General features: G+C 39.6%; 1 protein-coding gene across 1 annotated transcript in view; it reads right to left on the bottom strand.

The window, feature by feature from the left end:
• Positions 1–20,501, bottom strand: part of MCTP1 (multiple C2 and transmembrane domain containing 1) — a 670,427-nt gene continuing 649,926 nt past the window's right edge. The window contains exons 18-21 of the mRNA XM_055131251.1: positions 17,168–17,277; positions 13,453–13,562; positions 2,948–3,045; positions 1–2,039 (exon numbers count right to left, since the gene is read on the bottom strand). Coding sequence (XP_054987226.1) covers positions 1,968–2,039; positions 2,948–3,045; positions 13,453–13,562; positions 17,168–17,277 — 390 coding nt within the window. The 3' untranslated portion in view covers positions 1–1,967. The remainder of the gene's footprint in view (positions 2,040–2,947; positions 3,046–13,452; positions 13,563–17,167; positions 17,278–20,501) is intronic.

Raw genomic sequence — 20,501 nt, forward strand, 5'->3', positions numbered from 1 at the left:
TACATAGAAAAGATTTTTTATTTAATGCAGTGAGTGTATAGTCAACATTACCATTGAACTAAACATCTGAAATTTGATAGAATGAAACAGAAATTAGTCATCTGTTAATGGTTACTATCCACTAGGTACATCTGAAGTTGTAGAGTATCAGGCCTGCCCATAGACATTTGAGTAGACAATGTCGGCACAGAACATAAATCTCACACAAGGTATAATCAAAATTTATGTCAGACCAATTATCCCATCAGTAAACTTTCTGTAGTAACATCAACTTCATGGAATATTATGTTTTCGCAACAAACAGTGATCGTATGGAGATGTGAGCATGTCGTTATAAACATGATACGCTAAATACAGCATTTTTTTGAGGTCAAGCCTTTCTGTAGAAAGGGAATTTAATTGACATTCTTTCAGGCATAGTATATAAACATCAAAATATTTCTATCATAAGAAATAGTATTTAACAACATAGCTTTTAAATAAAAATACTTTAAAAATCAGCTTTGATGAGATTAAATTTATTTTTAAAGAATATTTTTTAAAGAACCTTCCTTTATAGTGAAATATATATTACTTGCTCCTCAGGCTATTTTACATTTTTTTTTTCAGCAATAAACCTCCACCTTCCCTAGTCTATTATTAATAAAGTAGTGCAAAACATTGTCTGCAACGATTTTAAACAAGCTAAGTCCCCTACCAACTCAGGAAAGTAAGATATCCTCACCAATGCTCCCTCCAGAGGTATATTCCCTTGATATAACAGGGAGTTAGATACAAAAACTACCATAAGGAAATGCAATTTTTAAGTATAGATTCTATAGTAAGTAGTGAAACTTTTTGAAGGCAAATTCCCCCTCCTCATAAGCAGTTTATTATACAAAATAGGTTTTCATGCATTCATATTATCAAGAATGATATTTTTCCAGAAATGAATGTAACACTGGCATATCACATAGCACACTGCATTCTCCTCTACATTAAAATTCACACTAATAACAGAAATCATAGTATGTATTAAAGCATTTCAATAACCTAATGAGAAAGCAGATATTTTTTTTCTCTGCTAGAACACTCGAGTAATAACTTTTTTAGATGCACAGAGGAATAATCTGACACCAAAAGTCACACAGATTTAGTTTGCTAGTATTTTTGTCAACTGAACTGGGGTACTAGAATTTGCTCACATGGTATAAAGGAGTGGCATATATAAAAAGTCAGATAGGCAATCATTTATAAATCTGGCAGTATTTATGTGTAGACCTGTTGAAATGTTAAGGTTTTTAATGGAATGATAGAAGGTTTGAAAGTTTTCTGTAGGATTGCAGAGTGTGAAAATTTCTCGTGAGAGGTGAGTGTACCTTCACTCATTAGCTTCAGATCACACAAGTTATACCCAAAGAATTTGCACAGGAATGAATGTCAGGATTTGAAGACAGAATCTTTGTTAAATTGAAATGCATCTGTTTCATTTTTCAGGTTTTCGGGATCCCCCTTCCTCTTTTAAAATGTATAAAACATAGAAACTGTAATAGATTGTTTTCAGATTAAAAAAAAAGTTACATAAAAAAACTTAAATGGACATTTACATTTCATGTCGATTTAATCAGCACAGCTGAGCATCTAATCTAATATTCTGGTTCTTTCACTTGTAATTAGAGACGTCTGGAGCTTCTAATATCACCATTCTTACATTTCTTGACCCCCTGTGTTATAGTATGATCCACAGCTAACAAATCTTTCACGCAACAGTAGCTAAACCTTTATCAAATTGATTCTGTACAATGGAAGTATATTTTCAAAGACATATGCCTTTGTACACTATTTACAAATTCTCTCGATCATGATTTTTTTAAAAAAAAAAAAGTCAAAATAAATAAAAAGTAGAAAGAAAGGAAATGCTGCTGAGGCGGAGGCTTTTTCTTTTATCTTTCCAAACAGATGCGGGTCTCCTCAGTGCTGGGAGTTGGCTAGCCCAGATTGTTTTTCTTCCTTTTACATGGGCTATGAGAAGGATCTGGTTTCAGTTCTTGGTATTGCACCTGTTTAAACAGAGTTCAGAGAAAGACTGGTCAGGTGGCCACTCTGGCAAAGGAAGGAAAGCAAAGGAATGAGAGACTATGCTTGGGGGGAAAAAACCATTCACTCTGGAAGCTGAGATCTGCAGCTGGGATGCAGAAAACAATGGAATGATAGAGCAGGAGTCAGAAGGGAAATCCTGCCAGCGTCTACATGAGGGCCCTGATGGGAACGTTGGTAACGGGCTGGGGTCTCCACTGTACAGAACATGTGGCATTAAAAACCAAATCATCCCCATCTAGTTTGAAGGGGTATTTTACGATCTCAAGGTATTTTGCAGTTTATCTTTTGTTTCTTTAGTATATACTTAATTCCCATTCAGCCCAATCTCTGATATCAAAGACTCAACTAAAGGAAGACGTATCCCTGCAGTCCAGCTTCAAGATTTCACAGAATCCTTTCTTATTTTACTCTGAAACAGTCAATGGTCGATAAACATCATCTTAAAGCATTTTCAAGGAGTAAACTGTGCCCATGTCATCACAAAGCAACCACTCTTCCTTCATTCACTTAATTTGTGCAAATTATGTAAAGAAGCTTTACCTCTCAAATGTCCAGTAGCACATTATGTTTTGATCATCTAATATACTGCTTCGTCCTGCCCAGGTAATGATGGCTTCCCTTCAGAAAGAATTGTGCCTGACTGCCTTGGTAGGTTGTGGTGCAACCCCACACACACATTTCCTTCCCCAGTCTCCATAAGTTCTTCTTGGATAACACCCCAACTGTGCTAAATTCCTATATGACCACATCTGCTACAGGCTTGATTAACTTCACCTGGTTCTTCTAAAACCTTTTAAAATTAAAAGGATATAAAAGTTAAAACTTAATACCATACTGCACTAAAGGAATAATAATGAAATCTACATACCACTTGTACATCTGAAGGAACTCTGGAAAGGAAGTCAAGTAGTTCGTTGTTATCAATTGCATAAGGACTTCGAAGTTTTTTTGTAAATTTATTGATACCTGAAAAAGTGAAAGATCAAACATTATTGAAATTTTCAAAGTTTAGAGTTACAGAAAACATATTTCCGGCAAAAGTGTTGCAGTGATTTGAAGACAGATGGAGCTGCCTTTTAACCTGGACTGAGTGAACCAATAAAACCAGTTTTCTCCTTCCCTCCTTTCCTTCTTCATCTCCTCTTTCCTTCTTTCTGTTTCCCTCCTTCCCAACTCAATGGCTATTGTATATTCTACCTCATTGACTTTTTCCCAACAGGAAAAAAATTTCTACAAACATACCTATCAAAACATTTCTTGCCCTTTCCTCAGTGTCACAGGACTCAGAAGTTGTGCTTGTATTTTTTTTTTTTTTAGCACATGGGGAAGTTTGGGTTTGGAGAGGTATAACCGACATCCAGTATTGGGCCCACTCCTGGATAGGAGGCAGAGCCCCTCCCTTCTGGCGAAGTCCCAGCAGCATCTGCACCCAACCTGCACCATATTACAGCCCCACACCACAGCTCCTGAAGTGCACAGTTGCTTATGAGGCCATGTGACAGATCTGCTCAACAGACTACAGTCTGCTCACAGTTATATTTTTTATCACTCAGTGAAGATGGGCAAAAAGAAAGCCAGTAACCCCCAGCCTAATCCTTCAGCATCTTCCAGGATGTCTAACTACAAAGACTCAACCCCAGCACAGCAAGAACACTAGACAACCAAACATGTAGCAGTCAACTAAGCTCCGTGAGCAAAAACGGTATCACTGAAGACATAAACACCACCAACCAGTTCAGTAAATCCTCAGACAATAACTTTAGTGACACCATGATGAGGATGTTCAGTGAGTTCAAATAAATGAAGGCATTGGTAGAAAAACACAAGAAAGTATGAGTCAGAAGAAAAGAATCTATTATCAGAGATGAGAAAAATGAAGAGCATGGTAAGTTATATAAAAAAATCAATAGAAGCTCTGAATAGCAGAATATGGGCAGCTGAACAAAAGATCAAGGAGCTCCAAAGGAGGAGGCCTTTGTGGAAAACATCATAAGGTGGGAAATTTGGACTCAACTAGGAAATCTCCAAGACACGTGGTACTCAAAATGACAAAATCTAAAGATACAGAGTATTGAAAGCAGCAAAACCAGAAAAGGAACTTACAAAGAAGAGTCCATAAGATTTACTGCAGATCTATTAAATGAGATTCTATGAGTCAGAAGAGAGTGGAGAGATATAGTACAAAAACACACCAAAATGAACACCTCACCAAGGATACCCAGCTAGATTTTCTTTCCTATTTGAAGACATGATACAGAACTTCATGGACAGGCAACAGCTTAGGCAATTCATGACCTTGAAACCAGTTTTGGAAGAAGTGTTAAAAGAACACCTTTAAAGGACAGGAGAAACTTCTCATCATATGGCATTAGGTATGGCACTCACTATTGGTGCATATAGTTACCTTCTACTAGCTTAGCTATGTTTGCTAAGGGGGGAGAGCCTGGCAAGCTCCCTGTGGCGTATTCATATGCCAAATATAGTAACAATGATGGGTCTCATTCCCCTGACCCTGAAGAGCCTCTAATGTGACACCATTGGGAAGGATGAGTAAAGAGAGGTTGCTAAAATCTCAGGGCTAGGATGAATGGAGACGTTACTAGGCCCGCTGGAGCAAATCGATGATCAACGGGATGACAGTGATACAGTGACAGTGACAGATTGCTAAGGGATTTTATATATTTTCAATAATGAATTAATGTCACATTTATATTGATGGTTATATATCTGATCTTTTTTTAATCCAGAGATATTTTATTATCATCTTTTACTTATTAATGCAGCAGTATCCATAGTATATTTTCTGATATAAAACAATATACCTTAAAATAAAATACTCTGTACTATTATAGACCTTTTCATACTTCCCATTTAAATTTTTTTAATCCTCTTAACTCTTGCTAAATTTTACATGTGAAGGTTTAGCCTATATCATGGAAACTCTAAAATATGTTAGCACAGAATTTTTTTCTTTTTAAGTCACACCCAGCAATGCTCAGGGGTTACTCCTGGCTCTGCACTCAGGAATCACCCCTGGCAGTGCTCAGGGGACCATATGGGATGCTGGGAATCGAACCCAGGTTGGCCGCGTGCAAGGCAAATGCCCAACCCGCTGTGCTATCGCTCCAGCCCCCAGCACAGAATTTTTTTTAAAACTTTATTTATGACAGGGAAAACATCATAATCACCACAGTAAGGTTTGAATACAAAATAAAACTTTTTTTTCTTTTTGGGTCACACCCGGCAATGCTCAGGGGTTACTCCTGGCTCTGCACTCAGGAATTACTCCTGGCGGTGCTCAGGGGGACCATATGGGATGCTGGGAAGCCAACCTGGGTTGGCCGAGTGCAAGGCAAACACCCTACCCGCTGTGCTATCGTTCCAGCCCCACAAAATAAAACTTAATGCAATATATTTTAAATGTCAGAGTTGAAAACTTAGTTATGTAAATGAGAATAAACAGTATATTATATTAAATGATTTGAATTCCTCTGTTTACATAGGTTAGAATCATACAGCAATCAAACATCACATATTGACTTTTACTGATTTATTTTCTGATAATTCCATTTCCCATTTCCTTAAGTTTTATTGGGGCAAGTAATATGAAAAAAATTGTTATATGCCTGCCAAGGGGATAGGCTGGGAAGTGTGAGGGAACCTGGGAATATTGATGGAGGAAAGAGAACATGGGTAGTGGGGTTGTTGTTTGGAACAGTGTGCTGAAAACAGATGTATTATGAGCAACTCTGTAAATAAGAGTGCCTTAAAAAAATAAAAGAAAAAGTACAAAACTAGGGCTACTAAGCAGTGAGGGGGCAGGGGACACACAGAGAGAACTTACACAGGATAGTGGTAGTCATGGGTGCTTTGGTGGTGGTGAGGGTGCTGCTTCTGTACACCAAAAGCATAAACATTATCATGCCTGTAACCTGTTCTCAACTGCTCTTTGAAAAGAGGGACCAGAGCCAGTAGTGTGCTTATTTTGCACACTACCAGCCTAAATTCAAGCCTTAGCACCTTGTACGGTCCCCTAGCACAACCAGGAGTGATCTCTGAGCACTTCCGCGTGTGGCTCAAAAATGTTTTTCATAGTTCCCTGTAATGGCCTCTTAGTCCCTTTAAATATACATGTTGGTTTTTACTACAAGACACTTTAGGAACCAGTACAGTTCCCAAGGGTTGAAGTAGCCAATGGAGGTGGGGTACGTGTTAGATACCCGCTAACCCCAAGTGGATTTGTATCAAATTTAGCTCTAGATTTTGGTGTGTTCGGTGAAGGAGGTGAGTTCAGTGTTACCATCTTCAAAACTATTTAATTATTTACTTAAAAACTGGCAGTCTTTTGTTATTTCAGGTAATGTTGGAAAAAATGTCAAGATTGTATGTCTACTAAACCTTACCTAAAAGCAACTCACCTCCATCCCACTTAAAAAAAAAGCATTAAAAAAATGCTTTCTAAAAGGGAAACTAGTAAAGATGGCACTATAGGAACACCCAGAACTTAACCTCCCTAATATCTCCCTCTATGTGGAACCCCACTGAGAAAGAACTAATAATTGACCAGCAACTCTACGATGTCTGTGTGTCACACAACAATGTTATATAACTCTACAATCAGGGACAAAAACAAGTTACACTGCAACGGGTAGAAAAGGGTTCTTATAGGTCCTAAGCTTTTGTCCCTAGGGATCAGCATGGCCGAGTGGATCACAAGCTGCCAGACTTCATGTGAGATATAATTATTTGTCCTTGACTCTAAGCCCAGAGATACATACCTACTTTGGAACACACTCGTGGGTCCTCTGTGGGGCTCTCTGGAGACCAAGGCTGGCAGGTATTATCTTTGTGTTCTGCCTTGTTCTAGTTGCTGCCTTTTCCTTTTTTGCCTCTAAATCTCAGCAAGTGTCATATTTATACTCGCTGCCATAATTCTCCCCCACCACACACCATAGTGCCCTTGTCTTCTGGAGAGGAGTTTCACAGATACCTGGGACCACACACACACACACACACACACACACACACACACACACACACACACACACACACACACACACACACACACCCCAGCACGGCTAAGCCCCCTGTAAACTACAACAACCTTAAGGATATAAAAAGAGACAACAGACCCAGGAACTCAAGTGGGAAGATACCAATTAGCTTATTATCCCAACTGCAGCCTGAGGAGAGAACTTCTAATTAGATACCTACCTTTGAGCTCACCATTATCCTTTGTAGAGATTTCAGCTATTTTTGGAGTTCATGGGTGTCATGGGAGCACAGGTATCTCCCTGAATGGTGCTCTGGCACATATCTGGTGCACTGTTTTGTTTTTTTTTAATTCTGGTGCCCTAGTCTTTGTATTCCCATCCTGGTAGATAACTGTCTACTGGCTTTGGTATATAGGAGAATTTGTATGCTAAATCACATGGGATGATAAAAATAGAAGAGAGGCTGGAAAGATAGTATAGTAAGGCACTTGCCTTGCATGAAGCCAACCCTGATGTCTCATATACATGGTCCTCTGAGCCTTGCCAGGCATGATCCCTAAGCACAGAGCCAGGAGTATGCTGGTTGTAAACAGCTGGCTCTGGAGCACAGCCAGGTGTGGACCCAAAAAAAATAAAAAATAGTTCTTGGTAGGCTCCTAGAGATACCAAGTAAAAATACATTCAACATCTTCTGCAAAAGAGATGTACTTGCTTATCCATGCTCAAAGCTCGGCCCACACATAGGGAACTACAGGTGTGCCTCAGGAAAAGAAACCTGTGCATGCCATCTCTGTGTTCTCCTTTTGCCTCATTCAAGTATCTCCTAGACAGCAATGTATACATTCATGTAAAGCTTCAACTTTTTGCAGCTGCCTGTGTTAGATCACCTGGGACCAAGTGCCAGCAAGGTTTACACTTTAAGTCCCATAAGTGTATATATACATATATATAGACAGATTCATGTTTATTCCTGCTGCTTCTGACTGAGGACCTGACTTCCACTCAGCCTGAAACTTGGTGCTGGCGGAGTTACTTCTCTGTGGGACAGTGACAAATCTTGTCACACCTTCAAGTATTGAAAACCATTTACAATCAAGAGTGTGCTGAGGAAATCACAAAGATACACCTCAAGCTAAGGTAGTTGATAGGTTATCTTATGCTCAAGTTCACGCCGTAAAGCCCAAACAGAGAAAGATGTTTTTTAGATCCAGCACTTAAAAATCAACACAGTAAAACAAAGAAAAAATGGGAATGGAAATTAAAGAATAAATGTGCGGAGGGAAAACTTGAATCTAATGTAGATATATGATTTGGGTTCTATTCCTCCGCCCCTCTCAGAGAGCCCCTCTACTGAGAGCATCTTGCCCCCACAACAGAGCCTGGCAAGCGACCCGTAGCCAAAAACAGTAACAAGTCTCACAATGAAGATGTTACTGGTGCCCGCTTGAGCAAACCGATGAGCAATGAGATGACAGTGATACGGTGACAGATATATGACTTACTTGGTAAAAAGTCTAGTGATTATAGAGACACCTGTCCATTCTGGAGAAGAATGGATCAACTCAGTAAGAACATCAAGAAAGAAAAAATATAATAAAGTACCCAACAGAAGACAAAGGGTTGAAGAATACAATAACTGAACTTAAGAATACACTACAAGGATTCAGTAGACGACTAGATGAAGCTAAAAAAATAAAAACCAAATTAGCAATGCAGACTGTAAAGTAGTCTAACTCCAACAGTAGTAGAAAGAAATAAAGGAGAAGTGAAGATACCTCAAGGAACTCACAAGACAATATAAAGTGGACTAATATGCAAATTATAGGCTTCTTCCAGAAAGTTGTTCCTTGCAAATGAAAATCAAAAGAAATCTAGGATAGTTATACATCATATAAAGTAGACTTTAACACAAACACTGTAGGAAGAGATGAAGAAGAACATTACACAATGGGGTCACTCCAGCAATCTTGTATACTCAACAGAGAGCAGTGGCGCACTACTGGTGAAAGTGTAAATTAATAGAGTCACAGTAGAAAATGGTATCAAAGTCCTTCAAAATATTGAACAACCAGGGCTGAAAAGATAGGGCAGGGCCAGCTCTAGTTGATCTCCAGCACCAAACATGGTCTCCTGAGCACCAGAGGGATCACCCCTGAGCAGAGTCAGGAGTACACTAAATACCACCAAGTGTATCTCCCCCCCATACATACAAAAAGGTACCATATGATGTAGTGATGTTGCAATTCTACTATTTATCAAAAAATAAAAACAACCAAATTTGAAAATATATATGACCCTCCATATTTAACTGCAGCATTATTTACAGTATCTAAGACATGGAAAAAGGTCAAAGTCTCCTTCCATGAATAAAGAAAATATGATCTCTGTAAATATTTATGAAAGAATATTACTCAGCCATAAAAGGAAGACAATCCTAATATTTGTGACACTATAATATTATGTTAAGGGAAATAATGTAGAAAAAAACAAACACTAAGTGATCTCATGTGGAATGTAAAAACTACAAGACCAAACCATAGACGCAGAGAACTGACTGGTTGTGATATGGCAGTGGCGAGCAATGGGAGAGTGGGGAAGGAGAGTGAAGGCGGGAAAAAGGTACACAGTCCTTTTAGAAAATACATTATTAGGATGTAATATACAGCATGGTAACTAATATGCACTTGAGAGTTGCTAAGACAGAAGATTTTAGACATCATAACAACAAAATTTTCCATTCCAACATTTTGATATCAGTTTTTTTAAGTCCAGTTTTCCTTTTAAATTTCAAGAAATTCCAACCTAATTCTTATAAAAATATATTCATAAAAGATGTCTTGATTAACTTAATTTCCTCTGGGTTCGAATGGTCAAAACACTGGCAGTTGAGCCATATCTACCTATAGAAAAAAATTACTCAGCAGTTAAATCCTCTTTACTACTAGAAGAAAAATACGCATGAAGGGCAAGTGCAAATGAAAGTGAAATATACAAACAAAAAAGATAAAAGAAATGTCAAAATAATACCTATACTACTGCGTAGTGGTTTGGGCTTGCCTGTTTTGGTTTGGGGGGTATGCCTGGCAGTGCTCAAGACTTTCTCCCTACTCTGTGCTCAGGGATCACTTCTGGCGGGGCTCAGGGGCCCATATGCAGTGCCGGGGGAGCGCACCGTAGACGTTGCCTGCAGTGACTGTCTCTCCCACTGTACTCTCTCTCTGGCCTCTAAGCACACTACAAATATACCCCCTGAAACTTACAGTTCACTGATATTACCAATCATATACACCATGTGTTAAAAAATAAAACCCAGGCTTTATTGGTTTATCAACAGGCTGCTGAAAGCAGGGTCATAAACTAGAAAATTTTCGTTGTTTTTCAGGGAATTTAGCAGAATATGATTTTGGTCTCTGTCTCCTCATATGAGGCCCAGGTCTAAAAATTTTTATTACTATTTCAGCAATCACCTATCACTAAAGGAATATTGTTTTTGTTTCATTTCATTGATGAAACAAGATTCTCAAACAAACACATTCTCTAAAAATTACACTGAAGAGAGCGAGCCAAGAAGGCCACCCCAGGTTACAGAACCAGATGTCTTCCAGAGACTCCAGTTGCTGAGAACCTGGAGAAGCAAAACCAAAGCTTCACCTGTCACAACTGAGCTGGCAGGCCTGACCCTGGGCAGGTTAGAGGTAATAAGCCGCCACACCTAGCATCCTTCCCTCGTCTCTGCAATAAAACAGCATCTGTTTTAAATATCAGAGGAAGGAATGAAAGAAGAGGGCTTGAACTTACAATGTGGAGCAAGAATATGACTTAAATGCCTCTTCTTTTGGATAGTGAAAGTAGTCTCCTCATTGAAGAAGCACTTTCTAATTATTGGGGAGTGCTCTGGGCTTAGTCCTGGATCTGTGCTCAAGGATCACTCCTGATGGTACTCAGGACCTGATATGGAACCTGATATCAGGCAAGCACCCTACCCTCTTCTACTATCTCTCCAGGCCCTGGAACACTCTTTTTATGGTACAGAAATTAGTTTTTTTTTTTTTAAAAAAGAGGGGGTGAGGAGTGGGGGCTGGTGCATAGTACAGCTGTTTGGGCTCTTGTTTTGCACATGGCTGACCCGAGTTTAATTCCTGGCACCCTATATGGTCCTCCCAGCACCACCAGGAATAATTCTTGAACGCAGAGCCAGGAGTAACCGCTGAGCACCACCAGGTGTAGTCCAGAAAGGAAAAAAAAAAACAAAGAAAAGGTAAAAGAGCCAGGAGGGTCTGGATTCGATTTACCCATACCATATGCCCCACATTATGGACAGTGCTGCCCTGGTGATGCCTCTGACCATCACTGTCAGCCCTGAGTACTCAGAACTCTGAGTTCTATAAGGAGTAGGTAGTAGAGATAAAATTTTTAAAAGGAGAGAAAAATCATTTTGTACGCTCCATTCCCAATGCAAAATAGAAAAGTAATATTAGTGATAACGGTTAGAGGACTTGCTTAAGATGGCATAAGACAGCCTAAAAGAATAGGGAAGTAGGAATCTTAAAGCTTTAGGGTTCGGAAGCATCAGACTTCCTACTCAGTTTATTACAGCATATTTCTTTTAAAAATTTTAAAAGAATCGGGTTGGAGCGATAGCGCAGTGTGTAGGTCATCTGCCTTGCACGCAGCCGACCTGGGTTTGATTTCCAGCATCCCATATGGTTCCCTGAGTACTGCTAGGAGTTATTCCTGAATGCAGACCCAGGAGTAACCCCTGTGCATCGCAGGGTGTGACCCAAAAAGAAAAAAAAAAATTTTAAAGAATAAAACATTCTTGGGGCTGGAGTGATAGCACAGCGGGTAGGGCATTTGCCTTGCATGCGGCCGACCCGGGTTCAAATCCCAGCATCCCATATGGTCCCCTGAGCACCGCCAGGGGTGATTCCTGAGTGCATGAGCCAGACGCCTGTGCATTGCTGGGTGTGACCCAAAAAGCAAAAAAAAAAAAAAGAATAAAACATTCTTTTTTTATCTTTGGGGCTAGGGAGGGTGTTGGGTCATACCCAGTGGCGTCCAGGAGCTTGTCCTAGTATGCATGGGAAGCTCCTTAATCCATCTCTGCTCCACTCTTAGATCATGTGGTTTTCAGAGTTAAGACTTATTTTGGTTATCTTTCTCCATCTTAGGTGTATACATAAGCAAGGGGCAATAAGAAAATTCTATTTCTCCCCCATCCGTTTTTGCAAACTTAATGTAGTCTATATATATATTTATTTATACTGGTTTATTTTTTGAGCCACACCCAGCTTTGCTAGGCTTATCTTGGCTCTGCACAAAAGGATTACTGCTGGTGGTGCTCAGGGGGTGCGGAGCATTGAACCCAGTCAACCCAGTCGGCCTCGTGCAAGGTAGACACCCTACCTGCTGGATTATCATTCAGGTACCTCCCCACTGCTTTTTCTATATATCACGAGTGACCATTTTATCTTGTTGATCTTGAGAGTGAAAACTGAGTTTTTCAAATTGTAAATTTAGTACAAGGGGGCAGGGAGAGAAAACCAAAACTATGAAGAATGCTGAAACCAACAATCACCTGAGTAGAGTCTAGGTTCAAAGAAACTGATGGCATGTAGAGTTAATGAATGAAAATTCAGGACCCAAATAGAACACTCTGTTTTGTTTTGGGTATTTGGTCCACATCTGGCTGGACTCAGGGTTTACTTCTGGCTCTGTACTCAGGAATCACTCCGGGAAGTCCCCGGGGGTGATGACAGGGATTAAACCAGGATTGGCAATGTGCAAGGCAAGTACCTTACCTGCCATACTATCTCTCTGGCCCTAATAATAACATTTTAAAAGTGAGCCTGCTGAAGACTTCTTTGTGCAACACACATAAAGCAGATTTTTTATTTCTAAGCAGCCTGTCAATACCAAGGACCCCTTTCCTGCATCCTAAAGGTGACCTCGTAAACGGGGGGCCATATATAGTAAGTACCCTGTTTGCTGACACTTCCACAAGATAAAGTACCACAGCACAAAAGCACATTGTTCTAAATGCACCATATGGATCAAAATGCCTCTGTTTACGTATAAGTGGTGAAAATAAATCAGAGTGATATCTAGACAAAGCTACACTTTGATATATGAAGAATCTGCACAACTGCATGTTTATAGTATGATGGAGCCTATGATGCCAGATAAGAAAAATGCATTTTGCAGGTCGACCTAAATCTTTATCCTGTTGTGATTTTTAACTGACCCGTCTCTTTTCATCATAGAGTAGCTTCATGATCATAAATATAGGGAACCACTGACAGTATAACTCATTCCTTAAAAATAGTTTGTTCTTAGCAGCTAAGACAGTTTCAAAAAAAAAAAAAAAGACTTTACTTACCCCAGACAAGGACAATGTATCTCAGTGGAATGAAGTACAGGATCACTGTGAATACACACAGGGCCACAATCGCCAGCCAGCTCAGGAACGGGACAGTCCAGTTGAATGTACTGAATGAGAAATCAACACAGCAGGATGTGAGCGTGTCACACTGTTCTCGAACAGAGTTCAGAATTAATGTGGTTCTAACTCCAAATCCAGACAAGGGATTTAATAAGACTGCATTTCTCTCCAGAAGAGCGGCTCTCTGCAGCAGGCTACCAGGAGACAGTCCAGGCACAAAATCTTACCACCAACCCCTCTAAACTTTTATCAGATGAATTCGGGATCTCATGGTTTGCACTCCCTGGGTAACTCCCATTAGTTTAAAGGATTAAAAAAAGGAAATCTTTGTTTTCCTACTTCTAAAACTAATACTCAATTTTCTCCGGATTTTCCTAGAAGAAATAACCCTGGGTCTGTCATTCTTTATTTCTAGTGTTGTGACTCAAAAACTGGACTAGACAGTAATAGTACTTCTAAACCTTACACTATTGTGTGAAGCTTCTGAACTTTAGAATTCCTCAGATGAAAATTCCCTTTCCATTTCAGCTACGTTTCAAATGGAGTTAGGAGTCAGGAAAGAGGGAACGTTGCTATTAACCTTGTCCAAATTCAACAGTTGCCACTGGCCATTCATAAATACATAGGTAATTAAGAAAAAGTAGTGCTTACTCTCCTTCCTATAGTATCTCTGGCAAAGAAGAGCATGACACATGGTAGATTTGTTGGAAAGACTGAAAAGCGGGTTAGAAGCTGGAAAAGTGTGGTTTCTAACAGGGCTGGCTGACAATCTACCCTGTTCCCATACGGCTGGTGATTGATAATGTGGTTGATCAGGAAAGGCTACTAAGCTAACAGATCTTGAGTTACTTTCAATCAAGGTTTAATGCAAAGAGCCAAGACGGTGGCAGATCTGTGTTCAAAACCTAGATTGTGCCATGTGACTTCGGAGGAGTCCGCCTCTCTCTGCTGTAGCTTTCACTGAGTGGAGGCAACATGCTTATTTGAGTCAAAGTGATATCATTATTGCTAATCATCTCCAGGAGTAGGATTTCCCCCTTTCCTAAGTCTGAGAGAAAACAAAATGACCTTTCAGAAAAATGTGAAATTGCACAGGATGTGATAAAGATTGGTGTTCTTTTTTTAATTTTTTTTTAATGCTTTCTCACTCTGTGTCTTATATGTAGTCACTTGGGGTAGCATTTGTCTGGCACCCGTTTCTGATTCAATAATGAATGGGATCAAGAAGAAGATTCTCTTTCTATACCATACCTCAGCATAGCATGAAGTTTTTCCTTAGCTTTGTGATGTATGGCTTGTTTTCTGCATCTCTCTGGGTCAACTATTTCCTAAAAACTGGTTCTTTTAGTAAAAGAGTCAGTTAGGTGTGTCTGGTTGTCATGTTCTGAGTAACCTAGGATCTGGTTTTCCTTTATTCTGTTTTCTTCCCAGGGCCAGAGCAGCCTATAACTGTCAGCAGGAAAGGAACATCCCCCGCCCCCTTATGGACACATGTGATGCCCTGGTTAATGCCTGATTATGGAGAGAACAGAAGGCGGAGGGCCTGCTTGCCTCCTCGTGGCTCAGCTCAGAGCTATCCATCACACCGCTCCATGACTGAGGGCACTGGCTCTGCACTCAGATCCGCTGGGCTGCCTCACTGAAAGACTCCCTGTGCTCTCCTTACTCCTCTTGGAATAATGAATGATAATAAATGGCCAAAGATCCTTCCTAGTGGAGCAAGTTTTAGAAAGAGAGAAAGTGCCCTCGCTCTATATACTTTATAGAATCTGAATCTAGAATGTGATCTTCTCCTCCAAAAGGCAAAATTTAAGAAAGTTCTGGAATGAGTCTTGAGTAATAAGATGTGGTAATTATAGAAGCGTTTCACTTGGTACTTAGAGAGAGCATCTGAATCTGCTTTCTGGGCAGGTGCACTATATTCCATATGACTCCATGGGAATTTCTCTTTCTTGGTATTTAAAAGATTGTTGTGTGGGTAAGATGCCCCAACAAGATTCACTACCCATATATCTATACCTAAATTTATCTGCAACTACAAATGCCTATACCTAAATATAAAACTGTACTTATACTTTAAAAACTTATTTTTTTCCTCCACCTTGCTTATGGAAAATTCTACAGAACACTTTTTGCCCAAGGCTTGTCAACAACCAGAAGTATATCCTTCAGTTGATCGTATTTTCAAGCCAAGCCTCTGTTCTACCAACCAGCATGACAAAGGATGCCTCTCTCTTTAGGCACCTCAGAGTAAATCCAGGGTCTTTTTATGTAAACGAGATGCTTTTGTCAGCTATCAACACAGAGTACCTCAGAGAAAGGACAACACTCAATACAATAGTGCCCCATTATGCTTCAGTAGATAGGATTTGGAAGACAAGGAAACACAACTAAAAACGTAACCACACAGGAAAAAAGAACAAGACATGGGAATCTGTTTTCAGAAACCTAAGAGTTTACTTAGATGCACATTTGGGACTGGAAAGGAGGCTGTTCTGTCTAATATGATAGAGGAAAATGGAAACTCAGCACCTATGTATATGTGAAAATGTATTAAACAAGAAATTATACAAAATAAAATGCATTATCCCTTGAACATGAAAGGAACCGGATGAATGACTCACACCTTTAGTTTAAATAACTTACTTCTCTCAACTTCTGCATATGCCCAAGGATCCAAATCTGCAGAGCACTTTTGGTTATGAATAATAAACAATGAATAGATACATGAAACTAGAAAAAAATAGGCTTATCTATATTTACAGCACCCCTTCTTGAATAGATCATTTGGCAATCATTATGTAGGCCATATTTTACATAATTTACTAGCAGGATAATTTAGTATACTTTTGCTGATAATCAACTACAAATTTACCTTATTTTTGTAATTAATGTTAAGTGCATTAGTAAGGCATGAGTAATATAAAATTAAGAATGTAAGTTTCCTCAAGCTGGCAATGTACCCAGTGGTAGAACATATGTTGTGCATGTGTGAGACTCAGGGTTCAATACCCAGTATCAGAGAAAAACAAGGAAAAAAAAAGAAAAGAAAAGAATTTGTCTTACTTTTCCATTAACTTTCCCTTAGTTAAAAAAATTCAGAAAAAAAATATTTTTTAATTGTAAAAATTCTGTTTTCCAAATGATAAAAATGGGTTTATTTCATCTACAATTTCATCTCAGCTATTCAAAGACACAAACATAAAATAACATGTTTCAGGGTGATATAAAAAATACAATTTTTTAATTTAGAGCAATAGTGAAAATATAAGTGGACAGGTAATAAACCAGGTGTGTGACCCAAAATCCTCCTTCAGTTTGGCTTATTGTTTTTTCTATCACAATTTCATATATCATTCAAGAACAAAGTCTTCCACTGTGAAACGTGCTAAAATTTAGGACAGTGTTATTTCTTCAACTACAAGTATGATTTCTTTCCAACCAATATGTTCTAAAATTTAGAAAAGAGCTTGACAGAACTTTCATAAAACCAAAGACTGGCAGCAAAAAAAGTAAATAATGATGAAACGGAGCAGTAAATCACCCAGAAGAAATGTCCCCTGCCAAAAAGAATGTGGCATTTCACCCTCCAAGAAACAAATGGACACAGTGTCCCACAGAAGGCCAGGGCTCATGTGTCAGCATCACTCACTTCTTTATCCTCTCGCCAAAGGAAGCCACTTCATCAAGGATGTTCTGGACACTGATACACACCTCCTGGATGGCATAGATCTTATTTATAAATCCTTTTTTTTCACCATCCTAAAACATAATTGAGAGAGAGAGGGAGAGAGAGAGAGAGAGAGGTGAGTGAATATAGGCATTAGGTACTTGACTTTTTGAATTACCCCTCTCTTGCAGTTTTTAAACATACATTTTACCTCTGAATGTACCTGGAATCATGGAAGTTCAGGCTATACAGAAAAAGGGAGGAGGAAAGGTCGCCCACATCTTGGACCTGTATGTTATAAAGGTGACTCCAGAGCAAAAACATGGATTCTATTGCTCTTGCCATGAAGCACAAACAAATCTCAAGCAGGGGAGAGGAAGTTATAAAGGTTAAGTATTAGAATTTGTAATAACCAAATCTGGACTCTGTACTGACCCTGTACTACACCCTAAGTCACTACTTGGAGACCCAGATTTTCCTATTTTTGCTTTAACCCCACCATCTATAGACCGTAGTTGTTCAAATGAGAAGACCTAGGGTTGGAGATATAGTACAAGGATTAAGGCACTTGCCTTACATACAGTCAACCCTGGTTCAATCCTTGTTCCACAGATGGTCCATTATGCACCTTCAGAAGTGATTCCTTGAGTACAGAGCCTAGAATAAACCCTGAGCATTGCCAGGTAAGACCCTCACCCTCAAACAAAAAGACAAAAACCAAAAATAAATGAAAAGATCTGTGAGCAATTAAAAAATTACAAAACAAAAACCAAAAACAAACCCAACCCCCAGACCAGGGAGCAGAGTAAGAGTAGGGTAAAGCAGAGCCAGTAGGGTCAAGTTTTCCTTGCATGGAGCAGACCAGGTTCAATTAATCAGCAGTGCAATGGCCCCTGAGCCCTACCCGGGGGCAGGAGTGGAGTTTAGGGGAGATCCCTGAGCACAAAGCCAGGAGTAAGGCCTAAGCATTGCCGAGTATAGGCCCCCGCCCCCCAAAATAAGGTTGACCAAATCCATTCAGTGATGGCATCCCAAATAGTAGTTTAGACAGTAATTTAAGGGCTGGGGCCCTCGTAACCCTCCTAAGGATAATAACCATCTACTCGTCATATGTTCTAGTAGGCTGTATTTGTACATTTCTCCCCTCTTTGTGTTTACTTCTTTTTTTTTTTTTTTTTGCTTTTTGGGTCACACCTGGCGATGCACAGGGGTTACTCCTGGTTCTGCACTCAGGAATCACCCCTGGCCGTGCTCAGGGGACCATATGGGATGCTGGGATTCGAACCCGGGTCGGCCGCGTGCAAGGCAAACGCCCTACCCGCTGTGCTATCGCTCCAGCCCCTGTGTTTACTTCTTAATTCTAAAACTTGTGCTGGATTTCAGCAAAGCTGGTGTGTCCTGGGAAACGGGTAGGTGGACCTCAACACACATCACCCGGAGTGGTGCGAGCCTGGGGGAAGTGTGCACATTTTGTCATTTTAGACTCAGAGGAAGAAATAGTGGTGGCCTTTCACGATGGAAAAATTCTGCTTAGTAGCCTGGCATCACAGGCATTTGCCTCGGCTGTTTGGTGGAGACCATCCAACCCTGATTCCATGACTCCATTCTTCCATGCCAGCTTGAATATCTATGGAAATGCGGCTCCAATTTCATTACTTTAACTTCTTGGAACACTTGCATTCTGTGCCAGAACACTTGAGACCTCATGTGGCAGTCAGTGCTTGCTAAAAGCAGCCAGGAAGCTAGAATAATAATGTCGTCATGTTGCACATTTACATACTGACTTTGATTTCGGGAGAGTCTGAAGCACTTTGCACTGTGAACACTTGGCTGAGGCTGGCGTGCAGCCACCTTAGACACAGAGGGGAAGTGAGTGACAGGTGTGTGCTTGCAGTCTCCAAGGACAACAGGGTACAATGGGACTGAGCACATGGGGGCCAGCTTAAAACCTGATCCCAGGGTCCCAGGTCCCTAGCGCCTTCATTTTCATTCCCGTAGGAAGTGCAGTCTCCATAATTCATCTTGCTTAAGTCAAAGTGAACTATCTCACAATGAGATTGATGAGATGTGTAAGACACAAAGTTCAGGAACCAAGTAAATACTTCTCTGGGTCCCCACTATCTTTCCAAAATGCCTTCACCTCATTACAGACACGCTTACATCAATTTCTTGTATTTTCAGCCATCCTGTATTAAAAGCACCTTAATTTCACCTATGCAAGTACACATTTTAGAGTAAAATGGATAACTGGTAGCTGCTTCGAGTTTTATAGCTGTAAAGTTGGTCTGCTCTAATAATCTCTACGGCCTTCATTGCTTTCTCTCAAGAACCAAGCAATGGTGTACATTTATGTCTATGATATATAAATATTTTTCTACATACAGAATAAATCAAGCTAAAACTGAAAGATGCTTATTATACAATGAAAGTTCATTGAAAATAATGTCTTACCATTTAAAATTATGATGTGAAAAACATTTCTTTCATACTAGCTGTAATACTTTGGCAGAATTGTACAGAATCTGTATCAAGAAAATAGATACAATTTTCTGCATTTGTACACTGAGTATTAAAAGAATGTAATTCTTTCCAGTTCAACATATAGATTTAATCATGCAAATCATACATATTTAGAGTAGAGTGAAATGGGGAGAGTTTTTGTTTTTAAGAGCTTTAATTTTGTTGGGAAGAATAAATGTATAACAATCACCTATAAACTTTTGCAAACAATAATAATAAGCAGATATTTATTATATCAGTTATTTATGTAATTAACATATGAAAGATGAGCATTAAGAGACTGTCAGAAATTTACTACAGTAAAGGAAGTTTACTGAGTAATTTTATTAACTCTTGGGGGAAAATTATGTCAAACCCTACTTTCCTCAGTCCTCCAGTCTGTTTGAGATAGTCCAAATCTACTTCAGTATTTACCTCAAAGTAGAGAGCTCCAAATACGTTCTTAACAAATTGAAAAAAAAAAAAAACCCAAAAGCTAAAAGTTAATTATAAAAAAAAAACCCAGAAGAAAACTTAAGTTATTATTTCCTGACCTTGGAATTGGAAGGAATTTTCTGAACACACAGGGGTAAGGAAAGCACTTGAGGAGGCCCAGAGGAATAGCGTGGTATCTGGAGCGCCTGCCTTGCGAGCGTATGTTCATGAGTTCAGATCTCCAGTGTCCCACATGTACTGAGCATGAGCCTGGCAGCTCTGCTGCTTGAGCCTGGCAGCTCTGCTCTCTGCCATCGCTGGTGCCATAGGCAATTTTTGACAGCACCAAAGCCAGGTGTGTGTAAGCGTCACATATATGGGT

This window comes from Sorex araneus, chromosome 1 (genome assembly GCF_027595985.1).
Source record: "Sorex araneus isolate mSorAra2 chromosome 1, mSorAra2.pri, whole genome shotgun sequence".
Taxonomy (NCBI): Eukaryota; Metazoa; Chordata; class Mammalia; order Eulipotyphla; family Soricidae; genus Sorex; species Sorex araneus.